Genomic DNA, 18870 nt, shown 5'->3' on the forward strand with positions numbered 1-18870 from the left:
TTTGTTCATTGGGCCGAAAGAGTTGGGCCGGCCTGATTGAAGAATCTGAATAGAGTCTGGTCTTTGAGTCGGGTGGGTCTGGCCTGACTCTTGGAGGAGACTTAGAAGCCTTCAGATTTGTGGGCTATCCTAATGAGTCTAGCCTTAGACCGGGATGAAAAAATCCAGCGGTCATCACAAATCTTAAAGCCTGTTTGAATATTACTGTTAAAATCGTTTTTGAGAAAAATATTTTAAAAAAAATATTAGTTAGAGAATATTTAAAAATAATATAAAATTATATTTGACATCACAAAAATACGAAAATAACAAAACAAATTTTCAGAAATCGTATTTTTTAACAATATAAAAAATATGCATTTTTCAGAAAGTATTTTTTGGCCACCAAAACTCAATGTCAAATAAACTCTTATTAGTTGATGAAAAGATTTATTAAGTGCCATTTAGTTAATCGAAAAAATGTTAATAAAAATATATTTTAGTGTAAAATTATATTTTGTTATATTCTACTGGAAAGTAGAGTGCGTAATATTCAATTCAAATAAAAAAATTAATCGAATTAAATTAATTTAAAATTTTAGTTTAATTTTTTATTCATTTTGGTACGTTTAAATTTTTAATTTTAAAAATTTTAATTATTTCATTTCAATTTAATTTTAATAAAAAAAATAAATCCAAACCGAACAGATTAATAATAATATATTATTGAATATATTATTTATATATTTTCAATAATATAAAAAGATTAGATTATATTAAAATTAAAATATTCTAAGATTAAATCATATTAAAATTAAAATATTCTAATTAAATTTTAAAATATAAAAAATAAAGTGAAAAATAAAAAATTTATTAAAAATACAAATCGAATTGAATCAAATTGAATCAGATCAATTCGATTTAATTTGATTTCTGATCAAAATTAATTTGATTCGATTTTTCTAAATAACAAAATTTTGATTTTCAATTTATTTAGTTCAGTTCGATTTTAAACCGAATTAACCGAAACCGAATGTTCATCCTAGTTGAAAGGTGTTGAGATGGATTCTATATTGATATTCAAACATTTTTTTTTTCAGTGAAAAATCATCAAACATGGGAAAAAAATCCGCTGACATATACGCAATTTCCCCCCCCAAAACATCATCTAACCAAAAATAAATGGCCATCATAAGAAATTCTGGGAGGCATAATGTTTGATTGGTCATACGTTTTCACTTGAAGTTTTGCTTTCTCTCTTCATCCTTAGACAGTGTGAATAGGAAGGTGGAATCAAATGTTGCAAAGTTTACTTCTGATTCTGAAGAGGTGCTAGAATATGTAAATTCAGTCTTGGAACGCTTTGACTTCCAACCATCAGAAACTTCAGTAGTTAAAGATTTTTTGGACGGAAACACAGGCATTGAAACAGTTTCTTCCTCATCACTTGCATAGTTTCTGCCATAGCTTCTGGGTTCCAAATACTGCAGATTTAAGCTATTGCCAGAAAATTCACGGCTACCAATTGAAACATCTTTGTGATTGTGCCACATGTTGCAGGAGTATTGAGTGTTGGCACTTAACGAGCCTCTTGAAGTTCTCTCTGAATAATTTAGAGTCAAAAAGAGAATTCTTAGGTTAATATCTTAACAGTCAAAAACCAAAAAAAAAGCATAATCTTATCAACGTCTATAAATATTAAGCATAAATTTAAAAGAAATTGAAAGCATATATGATTTTGTGAAAATTTATTTGAAATCTTTTTTTGTAAAATAAATTGTTCCAAACGAAACCATAAGGGCGTATATGGTTCGATTAAGAGTGAAACTTTTACTACAGATTCTCAAGCTTTTTCAGAAGTCTAACTCAATCCCCAGAAAACAAAGAACAGGGACAATTACAACTGTGGATGCAAAACAGAAGAGAATTTGAAGAAGAATCACATATTGAACCACTATCAGTTTCACACAAACCGTAGACTAACACTAGCATCACAAAAAACACACCATAGATGCATAAACCACTTAACTCATTGTTAAGATGTACGAATTTATAGGTCAGGAGACACAAACACTTCATATGTTTAGAGACATAATTGAATTTACACATCCAAAAAACTTGATTTAGTGCCTTATTGGCAATATCAAGTGAAAAGCCATTGCTTAGCCCACCGTTTTTCATTTAGAACTAATACAGTCAACCAATGGTCTATTCAATTCCATGTATCAAGCTTATGGATCAAGGAATCCCATTATAATCACAATATCTTGTGTTAAGCACATGGTTCACAAGTAAAGATGGGAAAGCAAAGGGAGAACGTAGACCATCTCAAATAGCACAGACAAACATTGGACTGATTAAAAAGAAAACACAAAGTTTACACATAAACATAAACAAGCAAGCATGGGCTATGTAAGAACAGAATACCAAACATCAAAGGTTTGCTCCAGATAAAAGACGGTTTCCTCGCAAATTAAAAACCACCTAAGAAATCTGGCTAAGTGGCTCCAAGAAAAAACAATATCAAAATGACAGTTTTAACTGAATATAAATACTTACTCTCAATTGTACTAAACTGCAGACTTCTATGCACATTACAGATATTATACCTGAACAAAGCATGCATGTCAAAGGTCAGGAGACATGGGAGAAAATCAAGGAACAAACAAAGACAAGTTACCATATATGAGAACACCCAGTTGTCTCCTGAAAACTTAGCGCTAATTCTGCAGAACATACCGGATCTCTCCATGAGATTATTGTATCTGAAAAGTTTAAATAGAGAAATCATCTAATCAAATTCTGCAAATAAAGATAGCTGTGTATATGGCACTAGCCAACAGTAGTAAAAAAAGACACTTGTGACGAGCCATTTGTGAGACACCAGAATACCTTCTTGTTTCCTGTAAATGTCATCTGGCATGATACGATGAATAAGTAGTGTTTCATTGTCGTTTTCATCAATAACAAACAAGCCCAGGTCATCTGATCCCTGCTCAATAACATTCACATTTCAAAATGCAGTACACATTTTACTAAAGCAATTTTTTTAAGAATTACATTATTAATTATATTACTTAGGTTCCAGAAATTCAGCAGGATTAACAGACAAATAAAGAATCCAGTAAAAGAATTGAACAAACCTCCAAACAGTCAACAGTAACATGTCCAGTCCCTTGGTCATCCCATTTACCGTCATCATTTAGACGGTAGACCTTCACCCCCTGCAAATTCAATGAAACAAGCTCAAATACCTCTACGGCCATTGCATCATTATTGCTGAAATTCAGCTAACTTATCATGATCATGCAATCACATTCAAGCATAACGAAAACCAAAGAGCATACAAGCAGAAGAAAGATAACTATAGTCGCCTAGATGCTGTTGGATTCGGTAAAAGTGAGGAGAATGACAACCACACATGCAAAGCAAGATAGCTAGAAGTGAAGTGCACCAAGAATCCCATGCAATTGCTGTATACAAACATTTCTACACATCAGGACAACGAAAACTCTTAGATCCACACCTACACCTTAGGCCTATGCTCAAAGATCCACTTGCAACTTTAATAGCTATGGGGATACATTAGATGCAAATAGATAAATAGGATGATCATTTGAAATAAGTGTTTTCCTTTTCTATTATAAATAAGCTTGACATCAAGATTTGTCCATATCAGCAACAAACACCATTTTGTTGATTGCATTGGTTTACAAGTGGCCAAATACATGCTTCCACCCTATACTAATTGGGATAACCCATTGGATACCTGAAACTAAAATTATAACCTATTTAAAATTCTAAACATAAAAATCATAACTATTAAATACAAATTAGTTATATTACTAATGATCTATTGGAAAAACTAAAAATTAACATATTGTTCACTACATCTAAATTTTGTTGATTATACTTGAAATTTTTATAAAATAATAAAATTACTCTCATCTAACTTTTTCAATTTATTAAATTTCAGAGTACAATGAGCAAAATTTTAGGGTACAGTCAATAACATATGTGATCATTTAACCTTTTCCAATAAATCATTGGAAGTATAAATTCAGCCTTTTAGAATTGCTAATCATGTCAATCATCCAAGTCACTAGAAGAAATTAGTCATTTTATATTGATTCAGTGTTAAGACAATGTTTGGAACTTTGGATACTAAAATTTGAAATTTAAGGATTTAGTCTTAATTTTAGCATAGACTATTGATAAGTTGTGGATTTCAAATACTATCACAATACTTATTAAGGACCTTTTAGTGTGAATTTTAAATAACACTAATTTAGAAGTCATATAAAATCCACATTGAAATAAAATGCTCTCTATATTTATGAGTCTTAAACATATATTCATGATTTTAATCAAAAGAACAAAACATATAAATTTATCAAATCCAAATCTCATATTTTAAATTCTTCCATCCAAACACAACATCAGTATGATGCAACTTGTGCAATTACGGCAAGTGCCCAAAAAGAGAAGAAGGAAACAATGGGGAGATGAAAACTGAAAAGCAACCTTGCCAACAATAACCTGTACTTGCCACTACATTGTCATTTTATGGACGTAAAAAGACCAACAATTTGTCAATGGCGGAGGGAATTAGGGGCCAGGGGGGGCATTTTCAAAATTACCTAGGTATGTTTTAGTAATTTTTCCTTAATCTTAAATAAATAAAGGAAAAAAAAATATTATTAAGTCTATTTAATTTTAACTATACTTATTATTTAGTTTGTTTGAGCTAGCTTTTAGGGTGAGTTAAGCCTGGCCCAATTTAACATATTTCATAAGAATTTTAAATATTCATACTATTTAGTTATTTGACTAATACCAAAAAAATTTGACTAACAGTTTTTTGATAAATGAACTTTATTAAATTTAGGTCAAACCTAACTCACTCCAAAAGCTAATTCAAGAGGAGGAGTGTCTATAGCCCATATAAGGGGCACGTTACCCCTTTACACAGCCGATATGAGATTCAACACACTCCCTCACACCAAATATTTTATTGGTGCGTAAAATATTTATAGAAGGCCCAGCAATATCGGATAGGGAGGTCTGAGTTAAATTTAGATCAAGTCTAACCCACCCCAAAAGCTAGCTTAAGGGGGAGGAGTGCCTATGGCCCATATAAGGGGCATGTTATCCCTTTCCACAACCGATGTGAGAATAAACAGAACTAAATAATTTGAATTTATATAATATAATGATTTTGATATAAAAACAGACTAATGAATTTTCTAAAAACTCAAAAATTTAATACTAATACTTCCATAATTAAAACTCCAACCTTAATACAATTTTACAACAAGCATCCTTATATGTGTGTCTCTTTTTCTGTTCTTTTATAATCCAAAAAATTTATTTCTAATATGCAAGATTTCAACTCCAACTGTACTTATTTTTTTTCTTTTCAAGTATTTATATAATAAGCTATTTACTCATTATTCAATTTATTTTTATACGCCATTTTTATTATTAGAAAGTGATAGTTATTTTTGTTATCTCTATTTATGTGATTAATAGTATATGTTAAACTATTTAAATTTAGGAAAATAAATTTTAAGTTTTTAGAAAAAAAGTTTTATGTGTAGATTATTTAATAGGTTTCATAGACTATTTAGACTTAGAAAATAAATTTAGAAAAAATGAGTTTGATAGGTAACGAGTTAGATTATTTAAATTTATTTAAAATAAATCTTAAATATAGATAAAAATAAAATAGTGTTTTTTTTTTTTTTAATAAGGGATGAGGGATTAGAGAATTGAACTTGAGACATGCTAAAGTTCAACTTAATGCACTTGCTGTCGAGTCATGCTCACCAGTGCAATTAAATAGTGTTGCTATAGATAGCAGGTTAGACTATTCAGATTAAAAGAAAAAAAAAAAATCCTAAAGACCAAATTCTACATTTTATATTGGCAAATTCATTCAACTTGCAAAATCTTTTATCTAAGATAAAATTTTTCCAATTGTTCTACTTAAATTTGTATCTCAACTTAAGCACTCTATATTTAATATGTATATGAAAAGTTTTTTTTTCTAAGTGAGTGAAATTAGAAGCATTACTGAAAATATGAAAGTGAGCCCCTCTCACTTAAATTTCTGCATTCGTCACTGTAATTGTTCATCAACAAAATGACAAAATAACACTTACAAAGTCCTCATCACCAACTCAGCAACAAAGATAAATATTGATTTGACTAGCTACAAGCAAAGAAAGCAAACAAACTGACGACCACCAACCAGTCCAAAACTAAATAGATAAAACTTCAGAATGAGATCATACTCCCTTCAAAGTTCAAACTTCTACATCTCTGCCAAATGCTTCCGAAAACCAGAATTCTAATATTATAAGATGAAGTACCAATAGTTCTACTAATGGAATTACTCTTAGCCTCCCTCTTGGCATTGTCATAAACCACCCTACAATAGCAAAGAGAGGGGGAGGGAGAACCTGCACCCACTAGAATATACAATGCTTGGATCAAACACCTGAATTGCATAAATTGCTATTGGAAAATCAAAGCAACTCTGAAGCGTCTTCATTACCCCACTAAATGGAACTTATAATAGCACATTTCTTAAAATACATCTCCATGAACAAGATAAATCAGCAATACCAACTTAAAAGAAAGCCAGTCCGAGTCAACTGCCTTGCCAGTATCACAAACCTAGACACCACCTTAAACAAATTAATAAAAACCAACTGCAAATAATTTACTCATGAACCCCCCCCCTCCAAAAAAAAAAGGAAAAACAAAACAAAAACAAAACAGACCATTTTGCATATGTAACCCACGAGTTACAACAATCATACTATCCTTAAGACAATAATGAAAACAGAAGATCAAATAACACCAAGAAAATGAAAACAAGAAACAAATATTAATTTAGAAGTGAATCTGTGCTTCGAAACAACTATCTAGTACCAAGTCAAATCTAGCACAAATAGAAGGCAAAATAATACCAAAGCCCAGATAGCTATTCAAATGGACTTACATGCATCGAATTGGATTCCACTTGTGACTTCTCTTCTGTCCCCATTTCCGCCCCACATTTCCCAACCTGAACCGGAGGCCCCAACATCCCTGAGGATTTTACTTATAGTAAAATTAGCTATTAGCATGTAAAAAGTAGGGTTTTATGGAGAGGACTGAGACGAGGATAAATGAAAAGTATGAAATGTGGTAAGGGAACAACAGAAAACCCTAACCACCATTAATTGATAGGAACACGGAGTATTCTAGAGTATACAGTAACAGAAAGGAAAAGTTTTATTGGAGATAAAGTAGGTGGAAGCACGTGACTGGCAAAAAGGATAGAAATTAGTATAAAGAGAATAAAAGGAGAATGAAAAGGGATCTGAAAAATCTGTTTCTCTGGTTAGAGATAGAGGGGCAGCCATTCTTTTTATCTTCATAGTTCCTTGCTATTTTGTTCCTTAGTATTAGCTTTGTCATTTGAGGGAAGAGAGGAAGAGAGCTGTACTGATTGCAAAAGGTTTTTGCAATTCTCACTACAACACGATTCTCAGTTCAGCAACTACATTCAGTCATTTATATTTTCATTTGTTACTCGCTCTATCTTTCTGAAGAATTTTGGGAGAAATTTTTGATCCTATTCCAATTTACAAGGTTTGAGTATGTATACACAAAGAATCAACCTAAATTAGGAATATTTATAATAAGAATAAAATCTCTTAAATCAATCCTAATTAGGATCCTACAAATTTGAATCCTTTTAATTAGGAACCTTCTATGTTGGTCAACACTTCCCTCAAGTTGGTGCATAGATATCACATATGCCCAACTTGCAAACCAAGGTATGATAGGTCTTATTGCTGATCCCTTTGGTAAACACATCAGCTGGCTGTTTATCGGAAGTCATATGATCTAATCTCAAGACACCATTTATTAAATTCTCTTTAGTGAAGTGTCAATCAATCTTTATGTGCTTCCTTCGGTCATGTTGAACCGAATTGTGAGCTATATTGATGGTAACTTTATTGTCATTTATCCCTCTCTAATAGTTTCAATTCCTCCAACAATCTTTGCAACCATAGGAGTTCAAAAACACTTTGTGCCATCGTTTTATATTCCGTCTCAGCAATTGATCGAGCAACAGCACTTTGCTTATTGCTTCTCCAAGTGATAAGGTTTTCTCCCACAAGTGTACAACAACCACTAGTCGACCTTCCATCACCAAGGTGTATAGCAACCACTAGTCGACCTTCTATCATTAAGGGATCCAGCTCAATCTGCATCTATGAATGAATGTATGCTAAGATGACCATATTTAGAGAATAGAAGACATTTTCCAGGAGCAAACTTCAAGTATTGCAAAATGCGAAAAACAGCTTTCATGTGAGACTCACGAAGATCATGTATAAACTGACTGACTAAACTGACTGCATATGCTATATTTGGTCGAGTATGAGAAAGATAAATCAGTATGCCTATCAATCTCTGATACCTTCCTATATCCACTAATTCACCAATCTCTGCTTGTAGCTTGTGATTGCTCTCAATAGAAATTTCTGCTAGTTTGCAACCTAATGTACCGGTTTCTTCTAAAAGATCCAAAATGTATTTTCTCTGGAAAAATAAAAGTTTCCTTCTTTGACCTGCCAATCTCGATTTCCAAGAAATATTACAGCTTTTCTAGATCTTAAATATTGAACTGCTGAGCCAAAAACTTTTTCAGCTGAGTCATCTCTTCAGTGTCATCCCCTGTCATTACTATGTCATCAACATACACTATAAGAAAAATAATTTGACCCTTATGATGTCTGATAAATAGGGTATGGTTAGCATTGCTCTATTGATAGCCAAAGGAAATTATAGCTCTACTGAATCAATTAAACCAAGTTCTAGGTGACTGCTTCAACCCATACAAAGCCTTCTTTAGCCTGCACACTTTTGCTTGTGTTTTTTCATCAGCAAATCCAGGAGAGATTTCCATATACACTTTCTCCTCTAAGTCCCCGTGGAGGAATGCATTCTTCACATCAAAATGTTTTGTGGAAAGGGGTAATGTGCCCCCTATATGGGCCATAAGCACTCCTCCCCTCGAGCTAGCTTTTGGGGTGAGTTAGGCCTAGTCCAAATTTAACACGGTATTAGAGCCTCTCCATCCGATGTTGGGTCTCCCATAGATATGTTACGCACCAGTAAAAATTCTGAGTGTGAGGCGGTGTGTTGAATCCCACATCGGTTGTGGAAAGAGGTAATGTGCCCCTTATATGGGCCATAGGCACTTCTTCCCTCGAGCTAGCTTTTGGGGTGAGTTAGACCTTGCCCAAATTTAACAGTTGGAAATCCCAGTCAAAGTTGACGACGCAAGATAGCAATATTCTGATTGAGTTCATTTTGGCAACAAGGGCAAATGTCTTCTAGTAATCCACTCCATAGGTTTGAGTGTATCCCTTGACCACTAGTCTAGTTTTGAATCTTTCAATTGATCCATCTGCTTTATGTTTCATAGTGAACACCTATTTACAGCCAACAAATTTCTTCCCACGTGGGAGAGTGACAAGCTCCCAGGTCTTATTTTTAACCGATGCTTTAATCTCTTTAATCATTGGTTCCTTCCATTTAGAATCTATAAGAGATTCCTTCCAATCTTGTGGAATAGACACCGAGGAAATAGATAAGGCAAAGACTCTATAGAATGGAGACAAAGAATCATAAGAGAGAAAGTTAGAAATAGAGTGTTTTGTACAAGATTTAACTCTTTTTCTTTGAACAATTGGTTTATTTAGATCATTAAAGGGCTCAATGTTTATGGATGACTCACCAAATGGAGAAAAAGAAAATTCATGATATTGAGTAAACTGCACAATGGCTTTTTCTACTTCTATTTTGTCTCTCCTTAAGTATCTCCTTAAATCTGGTTTATCCAAAACCCAATTTAGTCGCAAATAGTCTCCCATGTATAATAGTCTCCTGATCACCAATAATCTCCCTTACCCTTGCATAGTAGTATCATCTAGAGTAAAACGTTCTAGAGTTATAAGACTAGGAATCATCTATTCTCTCTCATTGTCCTCCCATGAAGAGGTGATGGGGTAGTACTGAACTAAGTTTCAGTCTCTCTAAATGTAACATCCATACTGACAAAATATTTTCTAGATGGAGGGTGGTAGCACTTGCAACCCTTCTGTGTGGGAGAGTGCCCAACAAACACATATTTGATAGACTTCGGATCGAGCTTCCCGCCTGTTCTAGTATGAACAAAACACGTGCATCCAAACACCTTTGGTGGAACAATATAAGTATTTTTCCCTTGTAGCACCTCTAAAAGGGTTTTAAGGGCAAAAGCTTTGAGAGGCATTTTATTAATGAGATAAGCTAGGGCTAAGACTGCATCTTCCCAATAGGTTTTTGGAAAGTTCATGGTGAAAAAGAGAGATCGGGCTACTTTCAACAGGTGTCTATTTTTTTTTCAGCAATACTATTTTGGGCACTAGTATAAGGATAACTAGTTTGATGCAGCATCCCATTCGACTCCAGATAAATAGAAAAATAGTCATCCATGTACTCTGTACCATTATCAGCTCTTAAAACTTTTATCTTAGCATCAAATTGAATACAAATCATCTTATGAAAATATTGAAAGCAAGAAACTACATCACTCTTTGCCTTTATCAAATAAACTAAAGTCATACGAGTGCAACAATCAATAAAAATAACAAACTAACGATTACCAAATAGTGAGAGCGTTTGAGTAGGTCCCTAAATGTCAGAATGGATGGTCACAAAAGGGATCGTACTCCTATTGTTACTGGAGGGATAAGAGGTTCTTGTATCTTAGTATACTCACAAGCATCACAAACTAAAGAACCATATTGAGCCTTGAAAAATAAATCACGATAAAGTTTCTTTAAAACAAAGAAGAATGGGTATCCTAACCGTCGATACCACTGTATGATTTTCTGATTAGCATCCTGATTTCTTCCAAAAAGAGCCCGAGGTGAATTTAAACTCAGATTCCCTTCCAACATATACAAGTCATCATACAGTCTACCATTATCAATTCTCTTTCTAGTTTGAAAGTCTTGAATAATACAATGGTCAGGAAAAAATTCAATTTTACAGTTAAGTGCTTTGGTGAGAGTACTAACAGATAAAAGATTAACACGAAAACAAGGAACATGAAGAACAACATAGGACAGCTTGATATTTGAAATACAAATAATAGAATCGGTTCCAGATATAGGAGTGGAAGAACCATCTGCGATTCTGATAGTCTTTTTGTAGACATGGAAGATAATTAAAGAAGCCTTCAGAGAAATCCGTCATATATCTATTTGCACTAGAATCAATAATCCATGGAGAAGACTCAAGAGACGAAACAAAAGCATTATTAGAAGTCCTTACATTACCCACACAAGTCACTGCTATTTCAAGAAAAAACCACCCTTTTTTATTCAAAAACAGTGGAAAATTATTGTTACTAAAGAAAGAATTATTGTTTACCGGCAAAAAAGCACAGAATCTAGCAGATAAGAAGCGCGACTTAAAGGCGAGTCTGCTGAAAAGGATCACTGCTAGAAAAACGACTGGAAAATGTCTCCCACGCAGGAAAAAGGTGAACCAAGTCACAGGTCAAAGGCGGGACTTGAAGGCAAGTCTGGCAGAAAAGATCACCGTCGAAAAAGACCACTAGAAAACGTGAGCCTCACTCACGTGGCTTTTCAGCATTGGAGCTGGACGGCTGGCCAGCGATGGTCCGGCGACCTGTTGGTGGCAAATAGGGTAGTACCAAAGAGGTAGAACTAGAGTTTTAGAAACCCTAAGAGAAAAATTGAATTTAAACCTAAAATTAGGAAAAAAAACTCTGATTCCATGAAAAATTTTGAGAGGATTTTTTTATTTTATTCCAATTGAATTGATCTTTACAAGATTTGAATATTTATATACAAAGAATCAACCTAAATTAGGAATATTTACAATAAGAATAAAATCCCTTAAATCAAGCCTAATTAGGATCCCAAAGATTTGAATCCTCCTTATTAGGAACCTTCTAAGTTGGTCAACATTTTGACATTATGAAATAAACCTGTGACTTCTCTCTTCATCACTCTCTGCCTCCTTCCCCATTTTTCCCTCTTTCAAAATTTACTCTTTTCTGGGCAAGTGTCTATCCTGCCCCTTGACAAGAGATGGGAAAAGCAAAAAAGATACTCTGGACTATTAAATACAGCACAGATTGGTTAAAGGAAAAGCACAAGGTTTACAAATATTCATGGACGAGCAAGCATGGACTGTAAGCACAGAATATCATACACAATAGGCTTACTCCAGATGGTAGAAGGTTCTTTGCTAACCAGAAACCATGTATGAAATCTACCTAAGTGGCTCCAAGTAAAAACAAAATCAAAATGATGGTTTTAACTGAATATCAATACTTACTCTTAATAGTACTATACTGCAGATTTCTTTGCACATTGCAGACATGATCCCTGAACAAAAGCATGCATATTCAAACTCAGGTGACATTGGAAAAAATCAAGGAAATCAAGAAGACAAACAAAGATAAGTTGTTACCATATATAAGAACACCCAGCTGTCTCTTGAAAGCTTAGTGCTAATTCTGTAAAATATTCTGGATCTCTCCATGAGATTATTGTATCTGAAAAATTTTAGATAGAGAGATCATCCAGTCAAATTCTGCAAATAAAGATTGCCGCATGTATGATATTAGCCAACAATTCTAAAAAAAGGCACTTGTGAGTTGTGACAAGCCATTTGTGAAACACTAGGATACCTTCTTGTTTTCTGTAAATGCCATCTGGCAGGATACGATGTAGAAGTAGTGTTTCATTGTCGTCTTCATCAATAACAAACAAGCCGAGTTCATCCGACCCCTGCTCGATAACATTCACATTTCAAAATGCAATACGAAGTTTACTAAAAGCAAATTTTTAAGAACTACAGCATTAATTCTCTATTAGGTTCCAGAAATTCAGCAGGAATAATAGACAAAAAAGAACCCAGTCAAAGAATTGAATAAACCTCCAAATGGTCAATAGTAACATGTCCAGTCCCTTGGTCATCCCATTTTCCATCTTCATTTAGACGGTAGACCTTCACCCTCTGCAATTCAATAAAACAAACTCAAATACCTATATAGGCCATTGCATCATTATTGCTGAAGTTCAGCTAACTTAACATGATCATGCAATTATGCACAAGCATAATGAAAAACAAAGAGCATACAAACGAAAGAGAGATAATTATAGATGCCATTGGATATGTTAAAAGTGAGGAGGATGACAACCACATGTTAAACGCAAGATAGCTGGATTGGAAGTGAAGTGCAACAAGAATCCTATGCAAATTCTATATACAAAATTCCAATGCCTCAACACTACAAAAACAATTAGATCCACAGTACACCTTAGGCCTAGACTGTGAGACCCACTTGCACCTTCAATAGCTATGGGGATACATTAGATGCAAATGCATAAATAGCATGATCATTTGGCATAAGTTCTTTTCTATAATAAATGAGCTTGTCAACAATTAAATATGTGTATATCAGCAACAAACACAATTTTGTTTGATTGCATCATCTCAGAATTGCTATTCATGTGACTCATCTATCTCACTAAAAGAAATTAGTCATTTATACTCATTCAGTACAAATACAGTCAATGTGCTGCAACAGATGTGACTACAGCAAGTGCCAAAAAAGAAAAGATAGCAGTAGAAGAAGGAAACAACGTGAATATGAAAACCAAAAACCAAAAAGCAACGCTTGCCATTCATAACCTGCATTCATCACTACATTGTCATTTTATGGGGGAAACTTGCCAAACCAATAAAACAACAAAATAACACTAGAGAAGTCCTCAATCGACAATTCTGCAACAAAAACAAATATTTATCTGACTAGCTATAAGCAAAGAAAGCAAAAACTGACCACCACCAACTAGTCCAAAACTAAATAAATAAACTTCAAAATGAGACCATACTCCCTTCAAACTTCCACTTCTCGGCCCAAATGCTTCCAAAAAGTAGAAATCTAATATTACAAATCGAAGTACAATTAATTCTACTAATGGAATTACTCTTACCCTCCCTCTAGGCATAGTAAATCATAAACCACACTACAATCCCAGCATTTAAACATTATCCAGGTAAAAATAGGAACCCTCCACCCTCTAAAAGATACAGCCTCATATCAAACATCTGAATTTGTATAAACTGGTATAGGAAGATCAAATCAACTCTGAAACATCTTTATACCCACACCATTAATGAAACTTATAATAGAACATCTTAAAATAAATCCACAGACAAGATAAATCACCAGAACCAACTGAGGAGAACTCCAATACTATTGACTTAACAGTATCACAAAGTCAGATGATGCCTTGGCACAAATTAATAAAAACCAACTACAAATAATACTCTATTTAGAAAAACCATAAAAAACAAAAATAAAAGAAAATCATTTTGCACAAATAACCCATATAATGGCAAGGAAAACCTAATGCAATTGAGTTGCGAAGAATTTTGGAGAATTTTATAGTGTTTTTGTATTTCACTCTTGATCATTACAAGTGATTTACATGACTATTTATACATAAAGAGTTATAACTAAACAGAAAGCAAATAATCAAATAATAATTAAGGATCTTGATCAAATCAAATCATATCCTTAGAATCAGCAAATAAGTCAACACTCCCTCTCAAATTGGTGCATAGATGTTGCACATGCCCAATTTGCAAATCAGATTATGGTAGATCTTATTGTTGAGCACTTTAGTAAATACATCCGTAAGTTGCCCAGTAGAAGTCACATGAACTAAGCTCAAGACACCGTCTGTTAATTTTTCTTTAATGAAGTACCAATCATTCTCAATGTACTTCGTTCGGTCATGTTGGATTGGATTTTGTGCTATACTGATGGCAGCTTTATTGTCACGATACAAAGTTATCTTGTCTCACTCGGGCAACCTCAGCTCCTCCAATAACTTATGCAATCATAAAAGTTCACACATACCTTGGGCCGTTGCTTTGTATTCTGCTTTAGCACTTGACCGAGCAACAACACTTTATTTTTTTACTCCTCCAGGTGACAAGATTCCCTTCCACAATTGTGCAGTAGCCAGAGGTGGATCTCCCGTCATCAAAAGATCCTGCCCAATCAAAATCTGTAAAAGTTTCAACTAAGAGGTGACCATGTTTGGAATAAAAAAGCCCTTTCCCTAGCGCAAACTTTAAATATCTCAAGATACGAAGTACAGCCTGCATATGAGTCTCGTGAGGGTCATGCGTGAATTAGCCGACTAAGCTAACAGCATAGGTTATATCCGGTCAAGCGTGTGAGAGATAAATCAACCTCCCTATTTATCTTTGGTATCTTCCAATATCCACGGACTCGCCAGTACCTACTTGCATCTTGTGCTTACTTTCAATGGGAGATTCTGCTGGTTTACACCCCAACATACTAGTTTCTTTCAAAAGATCCAGAATGTATTTTCTTGAAGATTCTTTTTTATGATCTAGCCATCTCAATGCCTAGAAAATATTGCAGCTTTCCTAAATCTTTGATTTCAAATTCTTGAACCAACAACTTTTTTAGTTGAGTCATTTCCTCTTTGTCATCACTTGTCACCACTATATCATCAACATACACATTAAGAAGGGTGATCTTACCCTTGTGATGTTTAATAAACAGAGTGTGATCAATATTACTCTGTTGGTAACCAAAAGACATCATGGCTCTGCTAAACTTATCAAACCAAGCTCTGGGAGATTGTTTTAGTCCATACAAAGCCTTTTTTCAACCTGTACACCTTTCCTTGTATCTTCTCATCAGCGAACCCAAGAGGAATCTCCATAAACACTTCTTTCTCTAAATCCCTATAGAGGAAAGCATTCTTCACATCAAACTGTTGTAAATCCTAGTCCAAATTGGTTGCACAAGTGCAATTGGGGCAAATGTCTCTTGATAATCCACTCCGTAGGTTTGAGTGAATCCTTCAGCAACCAATCTAGCTTTAAATTGTTCAATTGTTCAATCAGCTTTGTGTTTCACTGTGAACACCCAGTTACAGCCAATAAGTTTCTTTCAAGGTGTGAGAGTGACAAGCTCCCAGATCTCATTTTTTGTAGGTACTTTCATCTCTTCAATCATTGCTCCCTTCCATTTAGGATCTGCAAGAGCTTCCTTCTAATTCTATGGAAAAGACATAGAAAAAATTGACAAGATAAAGGCTCTATAGGAGGGAGATAGGATTCATAAGAAATAAAGTTAGAAATAGGATATTTAGTATAGGATCTGACCTCTTTTCTTTGTGCAATAGGTTTATCTAAATCATTGGAGCATTCAAGAGTTGTGGGTAACTCACTAGAAGAAGATTCTTAACTCTGAGTAGACTGCATAATGGCTTTTTCTGCCTTGTCTCTCCTCGAATACCTCCTCAAATGTGCCTTGTCCAAACATCCAATTCTCTCCCCTTGATTGGACATCTCCTATCTATTAGCACTCAAACTCTCTAGCTGAATCATATCATATTCAGAATCACAGAATTCGGGATCACCTCTTCTTGTTCATTATTCTGCCCTTGAAGAAGTAAGAGGGTAGTACTGAAGTAGAGTTCAGTTTTCGGAATGTAACATCCATACTGACAAAGTATTTCTTAAATAGAGGGTGATAACACCTATATCCATTCTGTGTCGGAGAATACCTAACAAACACACATTTAAGGGCCTTAGGATCTAAATTTTCTGCCGTCCTAAAATGAACAAAGCAAACACATCCAAATACTTATAGTGGAATAATGTATGAATTCTTCGCTTGTAGAACCTCCAAAGAACTCATAAAGTCAAGAGCTTTGAGGTGCATTCTATTGATAAGATAAGCAGATATAAGGACTGCATCTCCCCAATATGTTTTAGGTAGGTTCATGGAGAACATAAGAAATTGAGCTACCTCTAATAGATGCTTTTTTTCCTTTCAGTAATGCCATTTTGAGCACTAGCATAAGCACAACTTGTATGTATACTATCCCATTATTCTCCAAATACGGTTCTCAAAATTTTCACCTAAGTATCAAATTGAGTACAAATCATCTTGTGAAAGGATTGAAAACAAGAAAAGATATCACTTTTAGCTTTAATCAAATAGACCCAAGTCATTCGAGTGCAACAATAAATAAAGGTGACAAACCATTGATTACCAGATAAGGAGATAATTCGAGTAGACCCCCAAATATCAGAATGAATGGTCACAAAAGGAATTTGGCTTTTACTATGACTCCAAGGATAGGAGGTTCTAATGTGTTTAGCATACTCACAAGTATCACAAAATAAAGAACCAAACTAAGTTCTAGCAAACAAACTAGGATAAAGTTTTTCTAAGACAAAAAATGATGGATGCCCTAACTGTCTGTGCCACTATATTGACATCCTTATTTTCTCCAAAATAGGCTTGAGATATCAGAGAACCTGGATCACCTTCCAGCATGTATAAGCCATCATGCAGTCTACCATTGCCAATCCCCTTCCCTGTGAGAAGATCTTGAATAACACAATGATCAGGAAAGAATTTAATTTTATAGTTAAGAGATTAGTGATAGCACTGATAGATAAAAAGTTGACAGAAAAAGGGAGAATATAAAGGATAGATAATAATTTAATATTAGGTGCATAAATAACAAAACCTGTTCCGGATATGGGAGTAAAAGAGCCATCAGCAATTCTGATACTATCTTTGGTTAGAGAAGGAAAATAATTGAGAAAACCCTTAGAAGAGCCTCTCATGTGTCTATTCGTACTAGAATCAATAATCCATGGAATAATATCAAGAGAGGAAGTACTACCTGACCTTACAAAGTTAGATGTAGCACTAGAGGAGGAAGAGGTGTCAATATGAGACGGGAGGCGCTTGAGACTCTGAATTCCATTAGGAAAAAGGAACTCAATCGTTGTTGTCTCCTTTAAGGGTTTTTCCACAGTTTCTGCTAAATTAGTTTGAGTTCTGGAGGTATCTCATTTCCCTCCACGGCCTCTAGTGGGACGACTATGTAACTCCCAATAAGTCTTCTTAGTATGCCTCAGTTTTCCACAATAGTCATAATACAGGTGATCTTTCTCAAAATTAGAAGGCTGTGGTGTGCTCAAACTAGTAGCCAACCCACCTTTTCAACTAGTACAGTATAGAGAATAGCATGTCGATGACTTTCCTCTTGTTGAACATGGGTGTAGACCTTTTCTAGAGAAGGAAAAGAATTTTTTTCCCAACACTTAGATCCGAATTGGATCATATTCGTTATTCAATCCTGCAAGAAAATCATAAACCCGCTCCTTTTTAATCATTCTCTGAAATTTGATTGCATCTCCAGTAAAGTCTGCCTGGAAGTCCTGACAGTAATCAAGTTCCTGCCATAAGCCACATGACTCAGAATAAAATTGGGAGATAATCATTTTTCCTTGCTTAGTACCACGAATCTTATTCTGAATATCATAAATTTGTGCATCATTCTCAATCTTTGAATAAGTTAAGGACAAAGCCTTCCATATCTTTGCGGCAGTATCAATTAACAAATAGGACTTAGAGATATAAGGTTGCAAAGAGTCAAATAACCATGTCATAACATAGTCCTGCAGTCCTCTAGTCTTGATAAACAACAAACAAGACCTTAACCAAGTAAGATAATTGGGTCTATCAAGTTTTATAGGACTAATTGGCAAGGAAGGATTATCAGAATTAGGAATCGAGATCTTTTTACCTTCTGCCATGACCTTTTTACCTTCTACCATGGTAAAAACAAATGAACTGTGAAAGAGTAAGAGGTATCCAAGATTGTACACACAAGAGGGCCTAATCGAATCACCAAAAGGAGCATATAGCAGTACGGGAAGGCC

General features: G+C 34.3%; 1 protein-coding gene across 6 annotated transcripts in view; it reads right to left on the reverse strand.

Annotated features, from left to right (window-relative positions):
- Positions 1 to 1097: 1097 nt before the first annotated feature.
- Positions 1098 to 18870, reverse strand: part of LOC110623612 — a 28337-nt gene continuing 10564 nt past the window's right edge. For 5 of the 6 annotated variants that reach the window (XM_043960073.1, XM_043960071.1, XM_043960069.1 and 2 more), the window contains 10 exons: positions 13006 to 13086; positions 12758 to 12857; positions 12538 to 12622; positions 12403 to 12452; positions 6989 to 7089; positions 3123 to 3203; positions 2872 to 2971; positions 2660 to 2744; positions 2539 to 2588; positions 1098 to 1582 (listed from right to left, as the gene is read on the reverse strand). In XM_043960073.1, the coding sequence (XP_043816008.1) occupies positions 1215 to 1582; positions 2539 to 2588; positions 2660 to 2744; positions 2872 to 2971; positions 3123 to 3203; positions 6989 to 7089; positions 12403 to 12452; positions 12538 to 12622; positions 12758 to 12857; positions 13006 to 13086 (1101 nt within the window). In that variant the 3' untranslated portion in view covers positions 1098 to 1214. The remainder of the gene's footprint in view (positions 1583 to 2538; positions 2589 to 2659; positions 2745 to 2871; positions 2972 to 3122; positions 3204 to 6988; positions 7090 to 12402; positions 12453 to 12537; positions 12623 to 12757; positions 12858 to 13005; positions 13087 to 18870) is intronic. The other variant, XM_021768613.2, reaches the window with a different exon arrangement.

The sequence above is a fragment of the Manihot esculenta genome, chromosome 9, assembly GCF_001659605.2.
Source record: "Manihot esculenta cultivar AM560-2 chromosome 9, M.esculenta_v8, whole genome shotgun sequence".
Taxonomy (NCBI): Eukaryota; Viridiplantae; Streptophyta; class Magnoliopsida; order Malpighiales; family Euphorbiaceae; genus Manihot; species Manihot esculenta.